At 43.4% G+C, this 21,631-nt stretch overlaps 1 protein-coding gene across 1 annotated transcript in view; it reads right to left on the reverse strand.

The window, feature by feature from the left end:
• LOC139413480 (solute carrier family 41 member 1-like) overlaps positions 1-21,631 on the reverse strand; it is a 45,098-nt gene that overhangs the window by 2,565 nt on the left and 20,902 nt on the right. The window contains exons 4-11 of the mRNA XM_071160935.1: positions 8,140-8,211; positions 7,303-7,447; positions 5,552-5,698; positions 4,698-4,845; positions 3,231-3,310; positions 1,827-1,961; positions 1,602-1,750; positions 174-1,533 (exon numbers count right to left, since the gene is read on the reverse strand). Of these exons, the coding sequence (XP_071017036.1) occupies positions 1,348-1,533; positions 1,602-1,750; positions 1,827-1,961; positions 3,231-3,310; positions 4,698-4,845; positions 5,552-5,698; positions 7,303-7,447; positions 8,140-8,211 (1,062 nt within the window). The 3' untranslated portion in view covers positions 174-1,347. The remainder of the gene's footprint in view (positions 1-173; positions 1,534-1,601; positions 1,751-1,826; positions 1,962-3,230; positions 3,311-4,697; positions 4,846-5,551; positions 5,699-7,302; positions 7,448-8,139; positions 8,212-21,631) is intronic.

A 21,631-nucleotide genomic window follows, 5' to 3' on the forward strand; every position in this document is an offset into this window, starting at 1 on the left:
ACCTCCTTGGTGATCTATGAAACATAATGTGGCACCTGACTGTACGATCTGGCACCTCCTTGGTGACCTATGAAACATTATGTGGCACCTGACTGTACGATCTGGCACCTCCTTGGTGACCTATGAAACATAATTTGGCACCTGACTGTACGATCTGGCACCTCCTTGGTTACCTATGAAACATAATGAGGCACCTGACCGTACGATCTGGCACCTCCTTGCTGACCTATGAAGCATAATGTGGCACCTGACCGTACGATCTGGCACCTCCTTGGTGACCTATGAAGCATAATGTGGCACCTGACCGTATGATCTGGCACCTCCTTGGTGACCTATGAAGCATAATGTGGCACCTGACCGTACGATCTGGCACTTCCTTGGTGACCTATGAAACATAATGTGGCACCTGACCGTACGATCTGGCACCTCCTTGGTGACCTATGAAACATAATGTGGCACCTGACAGTACGATCTGGCACCTCCTTGGTGACCTATGAAACATAATGTGGTACCTGACTGTACCATCTGGCAGGACCTATGTCCATGGACTAGGTTGAGGTTGCCTCTTACCACTGATACAGGGTCAGTTATGTTTTCATCCCTCCCCAATGGTTAAGGTTAGGATTTGGAGAGGGTAAACTGATTCTAGATCTGTGCTTAAGGGCAACTTAAATCTTCCTGTTTCTTTTCAGGTTAGTGTTCAGTCATCCTTTAACAGGGTTGGGGGGTTGTTACCTAAGCGGATTCAGGTCTCTACATTCTGGTCCGGGCCCCTGTGGAGCTGCCCCCACTGAATCACTACTCTCAAGGCAAGGCAAATTGGAAGGGTCCCTTAAAAATGTATTAATCTCTTTATACGTATAGCACTTGGTGATTAAGCATTCTAGGCTTGTGTGAGTTTTTTTTTGCTGTCTGTCTGTCTGTCTTCATTTCAAGTCTTTAAGATTGAGCTCATCTTTACAAATGCTGCCAATGTGACTGGCCCAAGGGAGAATGTCCCCATTGAAAATAATGAGGATTCACCCACCCAATGGTAAAACAGATATAGATTCTTATCAAATTCACTATTAACAATAATAATCATAATCATCGTCATCATAATAACAATAAAAACAATAGTAGTAAAACTCTTATTTAGTCAAATAAAGAAAAAATGGCATAGTCTGTGACCCAGGGGGAGGGGTTTGGGGGGAGATTGGAGGTCAAGGGGTCAGGGTTGAGGTCTGGGTCTGAAAGTGATTCAGTTGTTCCGATGTCCAGAGGGAGATACTGTACAGTTCAGTTGTTCAGGTTGTTTTCCGGTGAGCCCGAATTGATGCTGTGTATGTATGCTGTCCAGGTGTGTGTTCAGTCTCCCACGTCAGTGTCTCTGTCTCCAATGAGCCAGAGGACATGGAAGCAGAGGGCCAGGAAGCCGGTCCCCAGCAGATCTCCCAGGGCCGTCAAGTAAGGAATAGAGAAGTTATCAGGGTTCATCCCCCTACTCCACATCCAGTGGACCATCCAGTCAGCCAGGTACAACAGGATCAACACCTAGAGACAGAGAGGGTGAGTGGTGAGGGGGGGTGAAGGTGTGTGGGGGTGTGAGTGTGTGTGTGTACCTGCAGTAATGCAGCAGCCATGTAGAAGGCTATGAAGATGGATGTTAGCGTGGTGTGTCCTCCCTGCATGGAGTTGATGGTGTAGAGGAAGACCAGGTGACCTGGAGCAACCAGGAGGAAGAGCACCCGTGCTGAACGAGAGTTCACATCTGGGAAAGAGAGAGAAATCAATTAAGTCAATATCAGTCAATATTGTACCTTTTTATGAAACTAATCAATACTCACTGGAACCAAAGAAGGAAGTGCAGGGGGTGGGGCATTTCCTGGGGTTGGGGTCAGGGTCTCCCATGGGGATACCATTCATGTGCAGATAGGTGGAGATTCTACTGGCCTGCACCGCTACCAGGTTACCTCCCACACCTGGCATACACACAATTCAGCACACATATGAGACAGACATAGTGTACAGTGCATTCAGGAAAGTATTCAGACCCCTTGATTTTTTCCCACATTTTGTTACGTTAGAGCCTTATTCAAAAATGGATTAAATAAAAAATGTCCTCATCAATCTACACACAATACCCCATAATGACAAAGTGAAAGGAAACAAGCCCATCTCTGACCTTTTTAACCCGTTTCTCCTCTCTGACGCTCTTCTAAATTTACATCAACAACATAGCTCAGGCAGTAGGAAGCTCTCTCATCCATTTTTATATGCAGATGATACAGTCTTATACTCAGCTGGCCCCTCCCCGGATGTTGTGTTAAACGCTCTACAACAAAACTTTCTTAATGTCCAACAAGCTTTCTCTGCCCTTAACCTTGTTCTGAACACCTCTAAAACATGCTATGTTGTTGTCTTAGGTCTCTCTTTATGTAGTGTTGTGTTGTCTCTCTTGTAGTGATGTGTGTTTTGTCCTATATTTTTATTTCATTTATTTTTAATCCCAGCACCCATCCCCGCAGGAGGCTTTTACCTTTTGGTAGTCCGTCATTTTAAATAAGAATTTGTTCTTAACTGACTTAGTTACAGTAAATAAAAGTAAAATAAAAACATCCTTGATGAAAACCTGCTCCAGAGCACTAAGGACCTCAGACTGGGGGGAAGGTTCAGCTTCCAACAGGACAACGACCCTAAGCACACAGCCAAGACAACACAGGAGTGGCTTCTGGACAATTTTCTGAATGTCCATGAGTGGCCCAGCCAAAGCCCGGACATGAACCCGATCGAACATCTCTGGAGAGACCTGAAAATACATGTGCAGCGACGCTCCCCATCTAACCTGACAGAGCTTGAGAGGATCTGCAGAGAAGAATAGGAGAAACTCCTCAAATACAGGTGTGCCAAGCATGTAGCGTCATACCCAAGAAGACTCGAGGCTGTAATCGCTGCCAAAGGTGCTTCAACAACGTACTGAGTAAAGGGTCTGAAAACTTATGTAAATGTCATATCAGTTTTTTTTATTTTATTTTTTTTATTCTAGAAACCGTTTTTTTGCTTTGTCATTGTGGGGTATTGTCTGTAGATTGATTAGGATTATAATTTTTTACATCAATTTTAGAGTAAGGATGTAACATAACAAAATGTGGAAAAAGTCAAGGGATCTAAATACTTTCCAAATTCACTCTATCAGTGGTTGTGTATCAGTGGTTGTGTGCAGAGTATTCAGTGCCAGGAGAGAGTCTTACCGTTGATAACAGGAGTGAAGACAGCCATGCCAGCGAAGTTGGGGTTGGACACGGTCTTATCTAGGATCAGACCCCCAACACTGAGGAGAGCAGAGGAAGGGATGTGAAACACAGGTGAGAGATGAGAGGTAGGTGAAACAGGTAGGAGAACAGTGACACAGATGAGAGAGAGGTGAAACAGGTAGGAGAAGAGTGACTCAGATGAGAGAGAGGTGAAACAGGTAGGAGAACAGTGACTCAGATGAGAGGAAGTGAAACATGTAGGAGAACAGAGACACAGATGAGAGGAAGTGAAACATGTAGGAGAACAGAGACACAGATGAGAGGAAGTGAAACATGTAGGAGAACAGAGACACAGATGAGAGAGAGGTGAAACAGGTAGGAGAACAGAGACACAGATGAGAGGAAGTGAAACATGTAGGAGAACAGAGACACAGATGAGAGAGAGGTGAAACAGGTAGGAGAACAGAGACACAGATGAGAGGAAGTGAAACATGTAGGAGAACAGAGACACAGATGAGAGAGAGGTGAAACAGGTAGGAGAACAGTGACTCAGATGAGAGGAAGTGAAACATGTAGGAGAACAGAGACACAGATGAGAGGAAGTGAAACAGGTAGGAGAACAGAGACACAGATGAGAGGAAGTGAAACATGTAGGAGAACAGAGACACAGATGAGAGGTAGGTGAAACAGGTAGGAGAACAGAGACACAGATGAGAGGAAGTGAAACATGTAGGAGAACAGAGACACAGATGAGAGAGAGGTGAAACAGGTAGGAGAACAGTGACTCAGATGAGAGGAAGTGAAACATGTAGGAGAACAGAGACACAGATGAGAGAGAGGTGAAACAGGTAGGAGAACAGAGACACAGATGAGAGGAAGTGAAACATGTAGGAGAACAGAGACACAGATGAGAGGAAGTGAAACATGTAGGAGAACAGAGACACAGATGAGAGGAAGTGAAACATGTAGGAGAACAGAGACACAGATGAGAGAGAGGTGAAACAGGTAGGAGAACAGAGACACAGATGAGAGGAAGTGAAACATGTAGGAGAACAGAGACACAGATGAGAGGAAGTGAAACATGTAGGAGAACAGAGACACAGATGAGAGAGAGGTGAAACAGGTAGGAGAACAGAGACACATATTAGAGAACAGACACAGATGTGAAACATGTAGGAGAACAGAGACACAGATGAGAGGTGAAACAGGTAGGAGAACAGTGTCAGATGAAACAGGTAGGAGAACAGAGACACAGATGAGAGAGAGGTGAAACATGTAGGAGAACAGAGACACAGATGAGAGAGAGGTGAAACATGTAGGAGAACAGAGACACAGATGAGAGAGAGGTGAAACAGGTAGGAGAAGAGTTACTCAGATGAGAGTAAGGTGAGACAGGTAAGAGAACAGTGACATAGATGAGAGGAAGGTGAGACAGGTGAGAGAGGAGAGACATAGGTCTTGCACCTGCTGATTGCCATGGCAATGATGACAGGTTCCCAGCCTGAGTAGAGCACCTCTCTGGTGGAGGGGATCCTCCGAGCGATCAGCACCCACAGAGGGGTCAGCGCCACAAACACAGCACACACCAACGGGTTGGCATAGTCGTTAAACTCTATAAGAAAACACACACAGGAGTCAGCATCCTTGTTACGCTATACACACACACACACTCATCAGCTCAATATAAAAACGGTACCAACGCATGGTACACAACGCTGTTTGTGAATAAGAAATGTGTTATTACTCTTCCAACATGAGTATTTCCATCTTTTTATATGTGATGGTGAGGTCAATGAGGTGTGGTGTGAAAACATGTTATCCTGCATCACATGTCACAGGGTTTGTTGACAGTGAAAACACTATCACTGACATACACACATTCCCTACCACTGTGAGGTTAGTGGTGGAATCAAACCTCAAGTAGGCCTATGTTAAAATAAGATCCCTTCTATTAGTGTCAAGCCAGGAAGGGTCGAGTTAAAGTGTTTCCATTGGGACTTTTACTGCCTGAAAAGGCCGTTCAGATACTCAGCCACACTCACACCCTGGGGTGAGACAGATAAGTATAACGCAGAGTGGGTGTTGGTGAGATGTGTGTATGTGAGTGATAAGTGTGTCTGAGTGTGTCTGTATCTCAAGTATGTACTATGTGTTCTATTTAGTTCTGTGATCTCAAGTGTCCGTCTGTGTGTGTGTGTGTGTGTGTGTGTGTGTGTGTGTGTGTGTGTGTGTGTGTGTGTGTGTGTGTGTGTGTGTGTGTGTGTGTGTGTGTGTGTGTGCGTGCGTGCGTGCGTGCGTGTGTGTGTGTGCGCGCGTACCCAGCTCCTTGTACAGTCCTGTGCTGATGCCAGCCAGCAGAGAGAGGGTGATCAGATCTCCCAGACTGGCAGCGATGGGCGTGGCCACATTGTCAGGGTTGATGCCCACCTTCCTGGATGCGATGATTACACCAATCATAATGATCCCTGCAAACAGAAGGAGGGGCTTAATGTTAAACCCCCACCAATCATAATCAGCTTTATGGAAATGTAACATGTTCATTTGATCACAGTTTAATCAGTGTTAACTTCTTTGGGGTAGGGGGCAGTATTTTCACATCTGGATGAAAAGCGTGTCCAGAGTAAACTGCCTGCTACTCAGGCCCAGATGCTAGGATATGCATATTATTAGTCAATTTGGATAGAAAACACTCAACGTTTCTAAAACTGTTTGAATGATGTCTGTGAGTATAACAGAACTCATATAGCAGGAGAAAAAATCCAACCAGGAAGTGGGAAATCTGAGGTTTGTAGGTTTTCAAGTCTTAGCCTATCCAATATACAGTGTCTGTGGGGTCATATTTAACTTCCTAAGGCTTCCACTAGATGTCAACAGTCTTTAGAACCTTGTTTCAGGCTTCTACTGTGAAGTGGGAGTGAATGAGAGCTGATTGAGTCATGGGTCTGCCAGAAGGCCATGTGCTCAGTCAGGCGTGCGTCCGTTCCCTTTAATTTCTAAAGGCAAAGGAAATCTCCGGTTGAAACATTGTTGAAGATTTATGATAAAAACATCCTAAAGATTGATTAAATACATCGTTTGACATGTTTCTACGAACTGTAATATAACTTTTTTGACTTTGTCTGGACCTAGTGCTTGCGCATTTGGATTACTGTACTAAATGCACAAACAAAAAGGAGGTATTTGGACATAAATTAAGGACTTTATCGAACAAAACTAACATTTATTGTGGAACTGGGATTCCTGGGAGTGCATTCTGATGAAGATCATCAAAGGTAAGTGAATATTTATAATGCTATTTCTGACTTTTGTTGACTCCATAACATGGCGGGTATCTGTATTGCTTGTTTTGGTCTCTTAGCGCTGTACTCAGGTTATTCCATGGTGTGCTTTTTCCATAAAGATTTTTTGAAATCTGACACAGCAGTTGCATTAAGGGGAAGTATATCTTTAATTCCATGCATAACAGTTGTATTTTCATTAACATTTATGATGAGTATTTCTGTAAATTGACGTGGCTCTCTGCACTTTCACAGGATGTTTTGGAGGCAAAACATAACAACGAGCCAATGTAAACAGAGATTTTTGGATATAAATATGAACTTTATCGAACAAAACATACATGTATTGTGTAACATGAAGTCCTATGAGTGCCATCTGATGAAGATCATCAAAGGTTAGGGATTAATTTTCTCTATTTCTGCTTTTTGTGACTCCTCTCTTTGGCTGGAAAAACGGCTGTGTTTTTTTGTGACAAGGTACTGACCTAACATAATCGCATGGTATGCTTTTGTCGTAAAGCCTTTTTGAAATCGGACACTGTGGTGGGATTAACAAGTTTATCTTTAAAATGGTGTATACTACATGTATGTTTGAGGAATTTTAATTATGAGATTTCTGTTGTTTGAATTTGGCGCCCTGCACTTTCACTGGATGTTGGTTAGGTGGGACGTTAGCATTCCACGTACCCTAGAGAGGTTAAATCGTATCTGGGGTTACTATGTGCATATGAACAATTACAGTCTGAAAAATGTTTACAGTATTATTTATATAGTTATTCTTCTAGTGGTACCTAGTATCAGAGAAGCGATGAATGCGGTTGCCACACTGGAGGCACACAACAGGATAGCATGTCCCAGTCTAAAGTTCCCTTCTGGGATCCAGCCAAAGATCACCGCGGCGATGGACGCCAGGAACCCTACTACCGTGGCCTGGACCTGGGAGAAGGCAGAGAGAGAAGGGGTACTGTAAACTATACTGTACGTGTGTGTCACTGTAGTAAAGGTCTCCTCGACCTGAGGAGGCTTAGTGTGTGTGTGTGAGTGAGTACTGTAACCCCCTGGTGAGCTGACCCAGCACACAGTGACCCCCTCTAGCAGGTTATGTGACTGATGGGGATCCAAAGTGCTGGGGTTAGGGGGCTTCCAGGAACCAGTCCAATATTACACATAAGAGCACTAGTACATCTGACTGTGTCCAGTTCTGGTAACAAAATGTCACCTTACCAGGACACACTGTGATTGGACTTATTTTGTGATTTTTTATGTCGGTGTTCCATCATTCCATGCACATGTTTTGTTTCAGAATGTGTCGAATGGTTTTCTGTTCCACAGTGTTCCATGCAGGTGTGGTGGGATGTTATAGAGTGTTCCATGTGTAAAAGAAACGCACACCTGTTTAGGCTGGCTAGCGGAGTAGAACACTTTAAAAAGAAAAGGAGAGCCGCACACTTTAGGATCTCAGATGCAATAATTGAATAACCTAATGACCAACGTTTCAACAGACAGGCTGTATTCATCAAGGTATAATGATGAAGACAGTTTGTCTGTTGGTTATTAGGATATTAAATTATTGCATCTGAGGTCCTAGAGTGTGCGGCTCTCCTTTTCTTTCATAGAGTGTTCCTTACCTGGATGAGGGCGAGGTTTCCAACGATCATCTTCCACATGTCCTTGGCTGAGTCCATCTGACCAATATTAGCCTGCAGAGAGAGACGCAGGAGACCGTAAGAGAACGCAACACAACTATAACACAGATTACCATGAGACCAAGACCACAGCACTCAACTATGTCTGACTGGCCACGGTTTGAAAAGAGGAAAAGTAACCAGAATCATGATGTTTCAAAAGCTGAGAATCTGTACAATTGAGTATGTATACATGTACATGAAAACGTGTGTGTGTGCGCGCTGTGTCACAGGCCCTAAGTTCTGTCAGAACAATTAGGGTTCAATTCTCAAAGAAGCTCTGACCCCTCCACCCTGCGGCCGACTACACTTATCTCATCTCTCTGCACACGCACACACACACACACACACACACACACACACACACACACACACACACACACACACACACACACACACACACACACACACACACACACACACACACACACACACACACACACACACACACACACACACACACACACACACACACCGTCTCTCTCATTCATGGTCTCAAGCATCAAGTGGCTGTCCAACAGAGGCACAGTGTGTGTCAGAGGCTATGAGCCTAATGACCACTCTGCTCAGAGGCATGTGTGTGTGTCTGTATCTGTGTCAGTCAGGTAGGGAAGTTGAAAGAGGAAGGGTGAGCCTTCAGGGGCCGTGTTTCAAACCCATGTGTACAGAGAGAGATGAGTGGAGTTGGCTGCATGGTGGATAAGGGGGCGCAAGGCAGGGAGATAAGAGACAGGGCAGGTCACACTACACTACACACACCAGCCACCCAAACAATAAAGAAACCATACGCTCACACGCACACACACCACTGACGGCGTGATGACGGCAGCAAGGGCTCAGCCAGAATAGGCCACAATGTCACGTAAGCTTTAGCCTTGGTTGTTTTTCGGTTGGTGTGTGTTTTCCCAGCTGTTGAAGGCTATGAGCTGGTGGTGAGATAAGGCAGTGTCTAAGGGTTTAGTGTGTGACAGTAAATGACGGTAGCTAGCTACCCCGCTATCTTTTTGTTAGCCTAGCACTCATCCATCTTTTAGGCTTAGAGAGAAAGAGAGCAGGAATAGCAGATATTACGTTTATTATGAACATTTACATTAAACCATGTCAATAATGGATGTCAGAGAGTAGCCTACAGTAGGCTGGCTCTAGACACTATGTGGTAGCTAATGCGGTAATGTCAGCCTGCCGTCATTCACTAAATATGATTATTCCAATAGTCAATTAGGCTCAAATGCAAGGATCACAGAGAGTTACAGAAAACAACTGTTTGTAGAAAGGAGAGAGAGAGAGTGTGAGTTTAGCCCAGAATCTCCTCAACCCCTAAACAAAAACAACCATTTTCAGCAGATCAAAATAAGAAAGAAGACAGAGATGTGGTCATGTGGATGGCATTCTGCCTCAGCCCCTGGGATCAACCATTTTTTCTTTGATAGGCTCATTAGGAAACTTACAGTGATCTTAATCTGTTGATAATTAGTAATTCCGTGGAAAGAAACGTGGCCAACTGGAGCCAGCCAAGATCCTCCAAGAAAAACAATAACTCTAGGTGGAACGGAAGTAGGCTAATGTCACACCAAACAAATGACATACACAGTTCATCTGCCAGATCATACACGCTCAAGTCACCTGGCTGCCACCAAGTCGCAACAGCAAGGAAAGCAGTAAAGTTTGCTACATAAAAAATGCATCCATTCTTCCTCCTTCCAGTCTTGGAATGGGGGTTACCCAACATAGCAATATCTGGGAGCCCTAGACTCAATTCACCTGCATCACAACTCAAAAGTCAGGACAGGAAAGAACTGGAAAAGCTTATCACATTCTGCTGTGTTTGTCAGGCTGTTTTCCCACAAGCCAGTGGAAGGAATGTGTGGATTGATGTGCTTAATAGCAGCAGTGAGCTACTCATTTTAGTTACTACATAGTTCTAGGAATACATTCTTAGAAAAAAGGGTTTCCAAAAGGGTTATTTGGCTGAAATGTCCAGACATTTTACTTATATTTGAAACTTGTTTTATGGAATTACCTGTAATTGTAGTAACAGCCTGTTGCATTCTGAGATTATCACCGTAGTTTAAAATCTAAAAATGTTTTTCTTTGCTTGACTGTATTGAGCCACCAGGCAAGAAGTAACTCCCAAGGAAATTATCAATGTTTTCAGTCTCTATTTGCTTTTACCTCATACAATTTGAGCTGTGGACCAAGAATGTTGCATTGCCAGCCACAACGAAAGGTAAGGCAATGATTTAATGTAAATTCAAAAGTAGATATCTCTTTCGACACACCACTCCTCAGACTCTCCTTCATCTCTCGTAGTGTGAATATGGCCTAACTACCAATCTAAACATTTTAGTTGACATGACTAATTGAGTGACTGTCAGAAACTGATATAAGAGAGAAACTGCTGATGCCCAACCATATTTTAAATTGCACCTGGTGTATTGTACTATTCTTACTCTCAATAGTAAGTTGTCTGCAGGCCCTGCATTAAAGACCAACATTTTTTTATATATATATATTTTTTAAATGTCACCTTTATTTAACCAGGTAGGCCAGTTGAGAACACCTTTATTTAACCAGGTAGGCCAGTTGAGAACACCTTTATTTAACCAGGTAGGCCAGTTGAGAACAAGTTGTCATTTACAACTGCTATCTGGCCAAGATAAAGCAAAGCAGTGCGACAAAAACAACAACACAGAGTTACACATAACAAACGTACAGTCAATAACACAATAGAAAAGAAGAAAAATCTATGTACAGTATGTGTAAATGTAGAAGAGTAGGGAGGTAGGCAATGAATAGGCCATAGAGGCAAAACAATTAAAATGTAGCATTAATACTGGAATGATAGATGTGCAGATGATGATGTGCAAGTAGAGATACTGGTGTGAAAAAGAGCAAGAGGGTAAGTAATGATATGGGGAGGAGGTAGTTGGGTGTGCTATTTACAGATTGGCTGTGCACAGGTACAGTGATCGGTAAGCTGCTGACAGCTGATGCTTAAAGTTAGAGAGGGAGATATAAGACTCCAGCTTCAGAGATTTTTGCAATTCGTTCCAGTCATTGGCAGCAGAGAACTGGAAGGAAAGGTGGCAAAAGTAAGTGTTGCTATGGTGACCAGTGAGCTGAGATGACAGGCTTTACCTAGCAAAGATTTATAGATGACCTGGAGCCAGTGGGTTTGGCAAGGGCCAGCCAAGGCGAGCATACAGGTCGCAGAAGTGGATAGTATGTGGGGCTTTGGTGACAAAACGTATGGCATTGTGATAGACTGCATCCAATTTGCTGAGTAGAGTGTTGGGAGGCTATTTTGAAAATGACATCGCAAAAGTCAAGGATCGGTAGGATAGTCAGTTTTACGAGGGTATGTTTGGCAGCATGAGTGAAGGAGGTTTTGTTGCGAAATAGGAAGCCAATTCTAGATTTACTTTTGGATTGGAGATGCTTATTGTGCGTCTGGAAGGAGAGTTTACAGTCTAACCAGACACCTAGGTATTTGTAGTTGTCCACATATTCTAAGTCAAAACCATCCAGAGTAGTGATGCTAGAAGGGCGGGCAGGTGCGGGCAGCGATCGGTTGAAGAGCATGCATTTAGTTTTACTTGCATTTAAGAGCAGTTGGAGGCCACGGAAGGAGAGTTGTATTGAATTGAAGCTCATCTGGAGGTTTGTTAATACAGTGTCCAAAGAAGGGCCAGAAGTATACGGAATGGTGTCGTCTGTGTAGAGATGGATCAGAGAATCACCAGCAGCAAGAGCATTTCATTGATATATACAGAGAAAAGAGTCAGCCCGAGAATTGAACCCTGTGGCACACCCATAGAGACTGTCAGAGGTTCGAACAACAAGCCCTCCGATTTGACACACTGAACTCTGTCTGAGAAGTAGTTGGTGAACCAGGCGAGGCAGTCATTTGAGAAGCCAAGGCTATTGAGTCTGCCGATAAGAATGCGGTGATTGACAGAGTTGAAAGCCTTGGCCTGGTCAATGAAGACGGCTGCAGAGTACTGTCTTTTATCGATGGCGGTTATGATAATATTTAGGACCTTGAGCGTGGCTGAGGTGCATCCATGACCAGCCCGGAAACCAGATTGCATAGTGGAGAAAGGTACGGTGGGATTCAAAATGGTCGGTGATCTGTTTATTAACTTGGCTTTCAAAGATTTAAGAAAGGCAAGGCAGGATGGATATAAGTCTATAATAAATAAAAAAATATAGCAGTTTAATTTCAGGACTACAAAAATGGACAGCTGTGCCATAACGATCGCAAAATAGTTGGGAAGAGATATTCGATGTACCGATTCCATGGTACATAGTTTATGAACTGATAAGCAAAACAAGGCCGGATTCAAAACTTGAGGTGGGTCATGAGAAATCAAACTGGATGGACATCAGAAATAGATGGGAGAGGTTGAGGGTAGAAGGAGGACAGGACTAAAAACAAACTAAACATAACTTATGTAAAATAGATTGTGTCCGTAAAATGTATGTAGTGTGTGTAAACTAGAGGTAGAGGCCTACGTGTTTTTCATTAGTTTACTCCAATTAGGGTAGTGGTAGTGTTAACGAAATAAAAAAATATATAGAAAAATAACAATTGAGACCCCGACTAAGTAAGAAATTATTTTTTTCTCTAATGAGTAGGCTTGCATTTTGATGAATTCATACAACTATCACACCGGTGCATATTATTAAATGACACTGATGTTTAAGATAAAACCATGTTATGTTGATAACTAATATTGAAAGGAGATATGAAGCAATCTAACTAGATTAGAAGGCCTAGGCTACTTCATCCTAATGTAAGCTAAATGCATTGGATACAAAACAAAATATAATTATATAAATGGATATCAAACAAGAATATACACTCAGTGTACAGTTTATTAGGTACACCACCCTGTTCATGAAAATGGTACGCCACGTAGCCGTGGCTTGGTATATAAAGCAGACAGGCATCGAGGCATTCAATTACTGTTTGATTGAACATTAGAATGGACAAAACGAGTGACCTAAGCGACTTTGAGCATGGTATGATCATCGGTGCCAGGCGCGTGGTTTCCAGTTTCTCAGAAATGGCCGGCATCCTGTGTCTAGGGTTTACAAAGAATGGTGCAACAAACAAAACACATCCAGTCAGAGGCAGTCCTGTGGGGGAAAACAAGTCGTTGATGAGTGGTCGAAGGAGAATGGCAAGAATCGTTCAAGCTAACAGGCAGTCCACAAACATGCAAATAACGGCGCAGTACAACAGTGGTGTGCAGAACGGCATCTCGGAACGCATGACTCATCGGTCCTTGTCACGGATGGGCAATTGCACCAGATAACCACACCGGGTTCCACTCCTAAAACAGGAAAAAGTGGCTCCAGTGGGCAAGCGATCACCAACACTGGATAATTGAGGAGTGGAAAAACATTGCCTGGTCTGACAAATCCCACTTCCTGTTAGTCATGCTGATGGCAGAGTCCGAATTTGACATAAGCAGCAGGAGTCCATGGCCCCATCCTGCCTGGTGTCAACGGTACAGGTTGGTGGCGGTGGTGTAAGAGTGTGGTACTGAAGAATTCAGGCTGTTCTGGAGGCAAAGACGGGTCCGACCCGTTACTAGATGGTTGTACCTAATAAACTGGCCACTGAGTGTCTATTCAATTAAATAAATACAGCATTGTAATAGTGTTGGTGCCTTTCTCTCCTTACATGGGATTAGACAGATGATCTGCGGTCACCAGATGCCCAAGCCTCAAAACCAAAAACATGTGGAGACATCAACATTTGTAATTTTAATAAATGTTAACCTTTTTATTGATTTTCCTGTATCTGTGCACGAGTACTTAAAACACAGTCCATTGTACAAAATAAGTCATTCCCAAGTGAGGGACAGGGAGATTAACCTCCAACATTCATACACTTGTTTGGTACAATAGGACAAATTTAATTAATTGTGGTCTAAATTGAAGACTTGCACACAGTGCAATCCCCTGGGACAGAAATCACTGAATGAACTTCCTAAATTACAATGTCCTGACAAATCTGGATGATAAACAATAACATGGGTGAATCTATTTCTATCTAACATTGTGATATTGCAGGCCTAGGTGATGATATTACAGGCCTAGGCCGATAGTGGTCAAGTTCCTGAGGGTCAAGGACAAGGTAGCTGTTCTGGAAAGAGCCAAGAACTTGAGAGGAATGTATATATTCCTCAACGAGGACTATCCTGAAGCTGTGCGCCAGAAGAGGAAAGAACTTATTCCAGCCATGAAAGCTCCTAGAGTGTGTTGGGACATTGCTTACATCTGCTATGACAGGCTTATTGTCCACCCTCCCAGAAGCCTGGAAGGGATGAGAGAGCCAATCCTATGGGTTTGTAGCTTCAATCCCGCCTCACACACACCAATTAATGGAGAGCTGAAAGTATATATTTTTATTTTGCTTTGTTTGCTCTTTTCATATGTTTATTTCTAATAAGCTACCCAGGAAAGGGCTGAACATAGCCCATATTATGTGTATTATATTATATTATATGTGGCCTTAGAAATAAGGTAACTTAAAATAACAACAAAAAAAAAAATCTTCATTGAATATACGAAACATACAATATTCTTATAGCATTGAAGCCACTAAACAACTCCATCATACCAGTCATCCAACAAACTCCCATTCAGAGCGACACACAGAAGCATCCAGGGTCTATGCCCTGCTCAAAGGCACGTTGACAGGTCTCCCAACAGGCCAAAAAACATGAACCCGAACCCTCCAAGATCCCCCACAGTTCCCCAATAGCTGTCCCTCAACCATTTGAGACCTCTCCCACAGTTCCCCCCCCCCCCCCCCCCCCCCAAGAAAAAAAAAGAAAAAAAATACAATTCATTCCATTCCCCACCCCTGTAACGGTCGTCATCGGTGGAAGAAGGTGAGGACCAAGGTGCAGCGTGGTATGTGTCCATATTTATTAAATGAAAACTGAAATAACAAAATAATAAAGAAATGACCGAGAACAGTTCTGGCTGGTGCAGACACACAACAGAAAACAATCACCCACCCAACACAATAGAAAACAGGCTCTCTAATTATGGTTCTCAATCAGGGACAACGATTGACAGGTGCCTCTGAGAACCATTCCAGGCCAAACACAGAAATAGCAAATCAAAGAAAAACTAACAAAGACAACCCACCCAACTCACGCCCTGACCATACTAAAACAAAGACATAACAAAAGAACTAAGGTCAGATGGTGACATATCCCCCCCCCCCCCCCCCCCCCCCTGTCCCCCACCCTAGCCACGGGTCCCGAATGGACGGGAGACTCCGGCAGCACCGGATGGACGGGAGACTCCGGCAGATCCGGACGGACAGGAGACTCCGGCAGATCCGGACTGGAGGGAGACTCCGGCAGATCCGGACTGGAGGAAGACTCCGGCAGATCCGGACTGGAGGGAGACTCTGGCAGATCCGGACTGGAGGGAGCACCTGTAGGAAGGAGACAGAGAGACAGCCTGGTGCGGGGGGCTGCCACCGGAGGGCTGGTGCGTGGAGGTGGCATCGGATAGACCGGACCGTGAAGGCGCACTGGAGCTCTCGAGCACCGAGCCTGCCCAACCCTACCTGGCTGAATGCTCCCCGTAGCCAGGCCAGTGCGGCGAGGTGGAATAGCCCTCACTGGGCTGTGCTGGCGAACCGGGGACACCATGCGTAGGGCTGGTGCCATGTACCCCGGCCCGAGGAGACGAACTGGATATCAGATGTGCTGAGCCGGCTTCATGGCACTTGGCTCGATGCCCACTCTAGCCCGGCCGATACGAGGCGCTGCTGTGTCCCGCACCGGGCTATGCCTGCGCACCGGGGACACCGTGCGCCTCACGGCATAACACGGTGCCTGCCCGGTCCACATCTCTCCACAGTAAGCACGGGGAGTTGGCTCAGGTCTCCTACCTGACTTAGCCCCCCCCCCCCAACACATTTTTGGGGCTGCCTCTCGGGCTTCCTTGCCAGCCGTGTTCCTTCAAAGCGCTGGCCCCCTTTACCTGCTGCCTCCGCTCTCCTGGCTGCCTCCACCTGTTCCCATGGAAGGCAATCCCTTCCAGCCAGGATCTCCTCCCATGTGTAGCAACATGCCGTCCAGAATGTCTTCCCATGTCCATTCCTCCTTATAGCGCTGCTCCTGCCCGTTACCACGCTGCTTGGTCCTTTGGTGGTGGGTGATTCTGTAACGGTCGTCGTCGGTGGAAGAAGGTGAGGACCAAGGTGCAACGTGGTATGTGTCCATATTTATTAAATTAACACGGAAATAACAAAGAGAAACGACCGAAAACTGTTCTGGCTGGTGCAGAAACACAACAGAAAACAATCACCCAGCCAACACAAAAGAAAACAGGCTCCCTAAATATGGTTCTCAATCAGGGACAACAATTGACAGCTGCCTCTGATTGAGAACCTAGACAAACAATAAAGACATTACATTATAAAACAGCTCTCGACAATAGAGAGAGAGAGAGAGAGAGAGAGAAGAGAAGAGAAAAGAGAGAGTGAGAGAGAGAAGAGAGCGAGATCAGGTGTGTATGTATAAATCCGTATGTGTAAGCGAGCATGAAATTGAGTACATGTGTGTTCATATCCACTTCATAGTGTTCAGATATTTTTACAGTTCTCATACTTTCTTTTTTTCGTAACCTGAAGGCCCTGTAGATTTTAGTACAGCCATGGTGTTATGGAGATGTCTCGGAATAGCTGTCCATCTATAAAGAGTTTGTCCACAATGAGAAAGGCACGCTTACCCTTCTCCCTTTGTTGCCTTTGTACCGGATAATGTCTCTTACGACCATTGTTTATCTCCCTTGGAAATTGGTCATTGAGACCGAATTTGGTCCCTTTAAGCTCCCTTCCCCTGATTTTGATCAGCTCCTTTTGTTGGTGGTGTTCACATGTTGCGATGATCGGTCGGGGATTCTTAGTATTGTCGCTCTGGGCTCAGTCTGTGTACTCGGTGGAAAGCCACCTTGTTTACAGTCTCTATAGGAAGTATCAAGGCGGATTGCACTAATTCTCTGATCACGCCCTCTGAATTACTGGATGCGTCCTCAGGAATCCCAGAATTTTGGGGGATTTTCACACATGCTTCAACTTTGTATGTCTAGTAGTGACTCCTTCATCACCCTGTTTTCCCTGAGTAGACAATCCATGCTGAAATCGTGGATTTTTATTTTGGCTTGTGTCTTGTGATTTTTGTCTTGTGTTCTCATTGGAGAGTGAGAATTTCACTTTGGCTAAACTCCAAACTCCCCCTCAGCCCTGCTACCTCCTCACACAACTTTTCCAGTGTTGCAAGGATTCCAGCCAGAGCACTAGCTTCTACTTCAACGGTAACTAAATTGTCCTTTCCATGATGGAGTATTTTGTCCCTCCATAGCGTAAAGCTGTTGGTACTCGTCAATTTCCATCAGGATCTCCTTAGTATCCAGGTTGGCTCTTTACAACAACCAGTTACTTTACGAAAAGATAACAATGAGTCTTTCCCACGATGACGACATGTGTCTGTCATACAGCCAGCTACTACTCGCGGAATCCACACAAAAAAATGTAACACAAACTTACAGTCCCAGCTGTAAGGCTAACCGCGTTGTGGAATCTTTAGTAACAAAACTTTAGTTCTGATTAAAACCGATTTAATGATTAAAAAAATATATATTAACAACAAACTGAGTGTAGACAGTACAATGTTTGGTTGCGTGCTCTGATGACGTGTATCCGGCTCTAAATGTTTGGTCTTCCTAGAGACCCCCAAAAAATCTACTTGCTAACATCAGATAACATTCATATATTAGCCATTTTTGAGACTCACTTAGATAATTAATTTGATGATACAGTAGTAGCAATACAAGGATATAACAATTATAGAAGAGACAGAAACGCTTATGGGGGAGGTGTTGCTGAATATATATATTCAGAGCCATGTCCCTGTAATACTAAGAGAAGATCTTATGTCAAGTGTTATTGAAGTGTTGTGGTTGCAGGTTCACTTGGCACATCTAAACAATTTTCTTTTGGGGTTTTGCTATATGCCACCAAGTGCTAACAGTCAGTATCCAAATAATATGTGTGAAATGCTTGATAGTGTATGTGATGTAAACAGAGAGGTCTACTTTCTTGGGGACCTGAATATTGACTGGTTTTCATCAAGCTGTCTGCTCAAGAGGAGGCTTCTCACTGTAACCAGTGCCTGTAATCTGGTTCAGGTTTTTAATCAACCTACCAGGGTGTTTACAAACATTACAGAGACAAGATTATCCACATGTATCGATCACATTTTTACTAATACTGTAGAACTTTGTTCTAAAGCTGTATTGGGTGCAGTGATCACAATATTGTGGCTATATCCAGGAAGGCCAAAGTTTCAAAAGCTGGGTCTTAAATAGTCTATAAGAGATCATACAAAATATTTTGCTGTGACTCTTATGTGGATGAAGTTAAAAATATTTGTTGGTCTGATGTGATTAATAAGGAGCATCCAGACGCTGCACTTGATGAATTTATGAAATTGCTTCTTCCAATTATTGATAAACATGCACCTGTTAAGAAACTGACTGTTAGAACTGTTAAGGCTCCATGGATTGATGAGGAATTTAAAAACAGGATGGTTGAAAGAGATGGGGCAAAGGTTTGACTAATAAGTCCGGCTGCACGACTTACAGCAAATTGAGAAATTATGTGACTAAACTCAAAAAAAAAAGAAGAAACTGTATTATGAAGACAAGATCAATGATATAAAAAACTTGAGTAGTTTAAAATAAAATTATGGGCAGAAAGACAAATTCAAGTCCATCTTTTATCGAATCAGATGGCGTATTCATCACAAAACCATTTGATATTGCCAATTATTTTAATGATTACTTCATTGGCAAAGTGGGCAAACTTAGGCAGGAAATGCCAACAACAAACAGTGAGCCATCGTATTCTTGCATAAAAAAAAATAATGAAAGAAAAGTTACTCCAAGTTTGAACAGAGCTGTTCTTGTCTATTAATGTAATTTATTATGTCATGTTTCATGTTTTGTGTGGACCCCAGGAAGAGTAGCTGCTGCTTTTGCAACAGCTAATGGGGATCCTATTAAAATACCAAATACCTGCCGAAGGATACATGGGATTGTGTCATGGCAATTTTGACGTCCTGCCTAGAAATTCTGCCTCAAAAGGCAGCATTAGAACTGATGTCTCGTTAAACAATCAATACGCACTAAATTCACCCGCACAGCTGATCTCAATTGCAACCATTATTGGTCACCCCATTAACAATCTCTAAAAGGTGATGTCGGTGTCCTGCATGCAACAAAAGTCTTTCATGGCTGCCCTCTAGTTGGTATTTTCATCACAACAACTTAGTCCATTTTGAACAGGCTAAGGGCGATTTATGTATTTGACAAGCATTCCGTGCAATAGAAATAAAGTATTTAATTGTTTACCACAGCACATCTACTGTTAGTGTAATGTACGAAACAAATTAGTTTATTTGTTTCCTATTTATGTTAAACAAGTGTCTGGTACGGTCAGATTTTTAAAATCAAGATTGGGGGTAAAATAACCCTGGACTGTCCATATTTGAGATGTATAACTACACCAAATCAATCAGCTGATTGAGTTACTTGTGCCAAAAGGGCGTGGGGACAGAATCAAACCCACACTGAGACGTTAGGCCTATATGTGTGCACTGAAGGCAGCAGTCCTAACCACTAGACCACCCCAGGTCACGATTGAACAACATTGACAGTTCATTCGTAACTTTAGGATCCACTAGACCCCTCAAACTCTACTCTGGATCTCGAAGCCAGTTCCACTGCATTTTTTCATTGTTCCCTCTAATCAGGGACTGATTTAGACCTGGGACACCAGGTGTACGCAATTCATTATCAGGTAAAACAGACAACCAGCATGCTCCGGACTTCGTAGGGCAAGAGTTGAAAACCCCTGGTCTAGACACTTGTATGTAGTAGCCTAGTGGAGACAAATATCTATCTTGTGTTATTAAGCTATATAAAATTACGGTTGATGATGTGTATGGTTGCATTTCAGATAGATTTTTGTACATTTTAATATTTGCAGTAATAGGATCAAGGCCTAGCATTTGAGCGAGTCAGAGAGAACATTATTTTAATAGCAAGCCCTGATTCCAATTACTCAACTGCCCCCTGCATGGACAGAAAGAGAACTGCTCATTTTCAGCCACTCACGAGGGTCATTTGAATTTCCTGATGCACCAGGAAAATTCTCTGCGACAAAGAGTGATCAAGATAAGATCCAACATCTGTACCATCCAGGGGGTGTACATGTACATTAAGCTGCCTCACGCTACAGAAACAAGAGATAGGCTCCTGCTCGTATGAGCGGTTTCGGCTCGCACTAGCCAAAGGCTACTTTAATTACTTACTTTACTTCTGGAAACATCAAATTAAATTCGCTCTCATCTGGTTTCAACAAGTTTATGCTGAATGTTTCCATGATAACTACGCCAAAGCCCCTTCATACACTGAGGTGAACAAACAATGTTTGTAAAAAAAAAGTAAATGCAAGCAAACACTGTATAGCATAAAAAACATGGTTAAAAATAATTTTGATATCATAGATGGTCAGTCCTTGCATCCATAGCTCTGTCTTTGAATTTAAGGGTGGTTACATTTCTCCAGCCCCATCCCCCCCACTATATACCGAAACAGTGGTGGGGAGGATGCCTTGTTGTTGTTTCAACTTCTGATTGCTGCTTTACCTGTGATTAATGTTTGTTCACCTGTAGCCCACCTGCAGGCCTCTCATCAGTCAAACTCTCTATTGTGCTCCAACAGGCTGATTTGGTATTTTATTAGGATCCCTATTAGCTGTTGCAAAAGCAGCAGCTACTATTCCTGGGGTCCACACAAAACATGAAACATAATACAGAATGACATAATACAGAACATCATTAGACAAGAACAGCTCAAGGACATAACTATATAAATTTTTAAAAAGGCACACATAGCCTACATATCAATGCATACACACAAACTATCTAGGTCAAATAGGGGAGAGGCGTTGTGCATCACGAGGTGTTGCTTTATCTGTTTTTTGAAACCAGGTTTGCTCTTTATTTGAGCAATAGGAGATGGAAGGAAGTTCCATGCAATAAGGGTTCTTGCAGCACTGGACCACATGACTGGACAAAAATCAGGATTAGACAAAACTAGAGCCTGCAGAACTTGCTTTTTGGAGTGTGGTGTCAAAAAAGCAGAGCATCTCTTTATTACGGCTAGACATCTCCCCATCTTTGCAACCACTGAATAGCAAACTGTTGTTTGTGTTTTGACCATGACAGTTTACAATCTGAGGTAACACCAAGTAATTTAGTCTCCTCAACTTGTTCAACAGCCACACCATTCACTACCAGATTCAGCTGAGGTCTAGCACTTAAGGAATGAT

The sequence above is a fragment of the Oncorhynchus clarkii genome, chromosome 7, assembly GCF_045791955.1.
Source record: "Oncorhynchus clarkii lewisi isolate Uvic-CL-2024 chromosome 7, UVic_Ocla_1.0, whole genome shotgun sequence".
Classification (NCBI taxonomy): Eukaryota; Metazoa; Chordata; class Actinopteri; order Salmoniformes; family Salmonidae; genus Oncorhynchus; species Oncorhynchus clarkii.